We start from the raw sequence: 1,869 nt of genomic DNA, 5'->3' as shown, positions 1-1,869 counted from the left end.
TGAAGAAGTCTCTTGGAGGAGAGACGAAACGTTTCATTAGAGAAGAACCCGTCCAGAGGACCTATACAATTTTTTTCTTTTTGATCAACCACATGATTTTAGACTTTTAGAAAACTATTTAACGTGAACTTATTTTGGTTAGAATAAAACGACTACCTGTTGCAAGCACAAGAGCTGGTTTGATCACATCAATGGTGCTGGTGCAGAACTTCTCGAAATCTGGGATACGTCTTGGATCATGAAATCGACTTATGTGAATGTCAGACACCTTGAATCATTCAATAAAATCAAATAAAGACAAATATGTACATTTATGTTAGGGTATAATAGTAATGGAAGAACTGTAAGACACATGAGGGCAAAGTCTGATTACAACTTGAAGGTCTCCTTTTCCATCTGAAACACATCTGCGGTCAGTGACCCTTTTCTATCAATCATTCCACCAGTTTCCAGCATTCAAGCTTATGTCATATCAATGCTAACACGATTTACATTTAGGCTGCACTCACCTGTCATTAAAAGATGCTAGAGAATGACGGCGTACCTGTATAAACCAGAATATGTTGTTTAACTCGTCGCCGGGAAATGGTGGAGAACTCCTCTTTAATCCACCTCCATCGCCGACAGCCGGACGCCGAACGCTCCGTTTCGGATGCCAAGCCGTGTCATAGCTGTCCAACACCCAGGAGGTGACCCAAGCAAGGACCAGTCCGAGGATAACCAGGGCACTGAACAGCTTCAGCATCCTCCGGTGGTGGCGAGAAAGGTGGCTAGCTGCCGCCGTCTTGTCCAGGACAGAAAAGAAGCTAGCTACGGCTAAAAGGGATGAATCACACTAACAGTGACTACAGAAATAACAAAGACGCCAAGGCTCATCCCGTTTCTGTCGGTGCCATCGGGGCCACAGAAAGCATGGTGTGTGGTTCATTCACGGCTCAGGTTCAGCTGCCTTCAGAGAGCGAGGAGGAGGAGGCGGAGGAAGTGGTAGCTTGACAGGTTAGCCTCACAGATCTGACCGGTTACAGACGAAAAGATGATCTATGACAGGAAGAGCTCTCACTCTGACTCTACTTTCCGAGCACCGCAATTTGCACCTGTCAACCCGTAGTGTTAGTAGAAAAAATTTGACACAGTCAGCGATTATTTCAAATAGGAACTACTGTATTTAAAAAAAAAAAAAAAGACGTTACTTCCAACAATATACATTTTAATATCATGTGGCTGTGTCTCCATAGCTGGTCATGTGTAAAATTGCAATTGTAAACAATTTATTTTTGTAAACATTAGAGCGCTAATAGTCACAGCAGATGGTAAACAGTGGCAAATACTTGTACTAAGTAAAAATCCTGATAGTGCAGAAATGAAAAACAATATGAGAAAAAAATTGTCTATTTGTTTAGTCCAAAGTGACAAGAACTTTGAATCCACAGTGATGGACTAATCCAGTGGATCAGTCCAATCAGTGGATTCTTATGAAGCTGCGTCGTTGGTGGCCTCGGACAATCCAAGAGAGCCACAGGTCAGGGGCGCAAGCAGGAAGGTGGGGTGGGGGCATGCCCCTCCTTGAGAATAAGCTGGCCACCCCAGTGCCCCCCCTCCCCCCACCGTTTTGTCCTCTAGAGTACCCAGGTTTTTCCTTTTTCACTTCCCCTACCTATTTAGGAATAGAACTTCATAAATGTAAAAACAAACATTGATTTTTTTTAACAATTAAGAGTTAAAAACAATCATTTATATTTTATTTAAAATAAAAAAATTGAATTAAAATTTAAATGTAGCACCTCTGAATAAGGACAACCAGACCAGTCTAAAACCAATGTTCTCGAATAAAGATGGAGGTTCTCAGGAGGTTACATTCATAGATGTGTA

The 1,869-nt window shown here is 42.1% G+C and overlaps 1 protein-coding gene across 1 annotated transcript in view; it reads right to left on the bottom strand.

The window, feature by feature from the left end:
* tmem62 (transmembrane protein 62) overlaps window positions 1–1,103 on the bottom strand; it is a gene marked incomplete in the record, with an annotated part of 24,135 nt that extends 23,032 nt beyond the window's left edge. Inside the window, 2 exon segments of the mRNA XM_014016518.1 lie at window positions 157–268; window positions 545–1,103. Coding sequence (XP_013871972.1) covers window positions 157–268; window positions 545–745 — 313 coding nt within the window.
* Window positions 1,104–1,869: the final 766 nt, after the last annotated feature.

The sequence above is a fragment of the Austrofundulus limnaeus genome, unplaced genomic scaffold (assembly GCF_001266775.1).
Source record: "Austrofundulus limnaeus strain Quisiro unplaced genomic scaffold, Austrofundulus_limnaeus-1.0 Scaffold147, whole genome shotgun sequence".
In the NCBI taxonomy this organism is placed as follows: Eukaryota; Metazoa; Chordata; class Actinopteri; order Cyprinodontiformes; family Rivulidae; genus Austrofundulus; species Austrofundulus limnaeus.
Note: the sequence above shows the minus strand (reverse complement) of the source record. Positions and strands in the feature narration are given on the sequence as shown.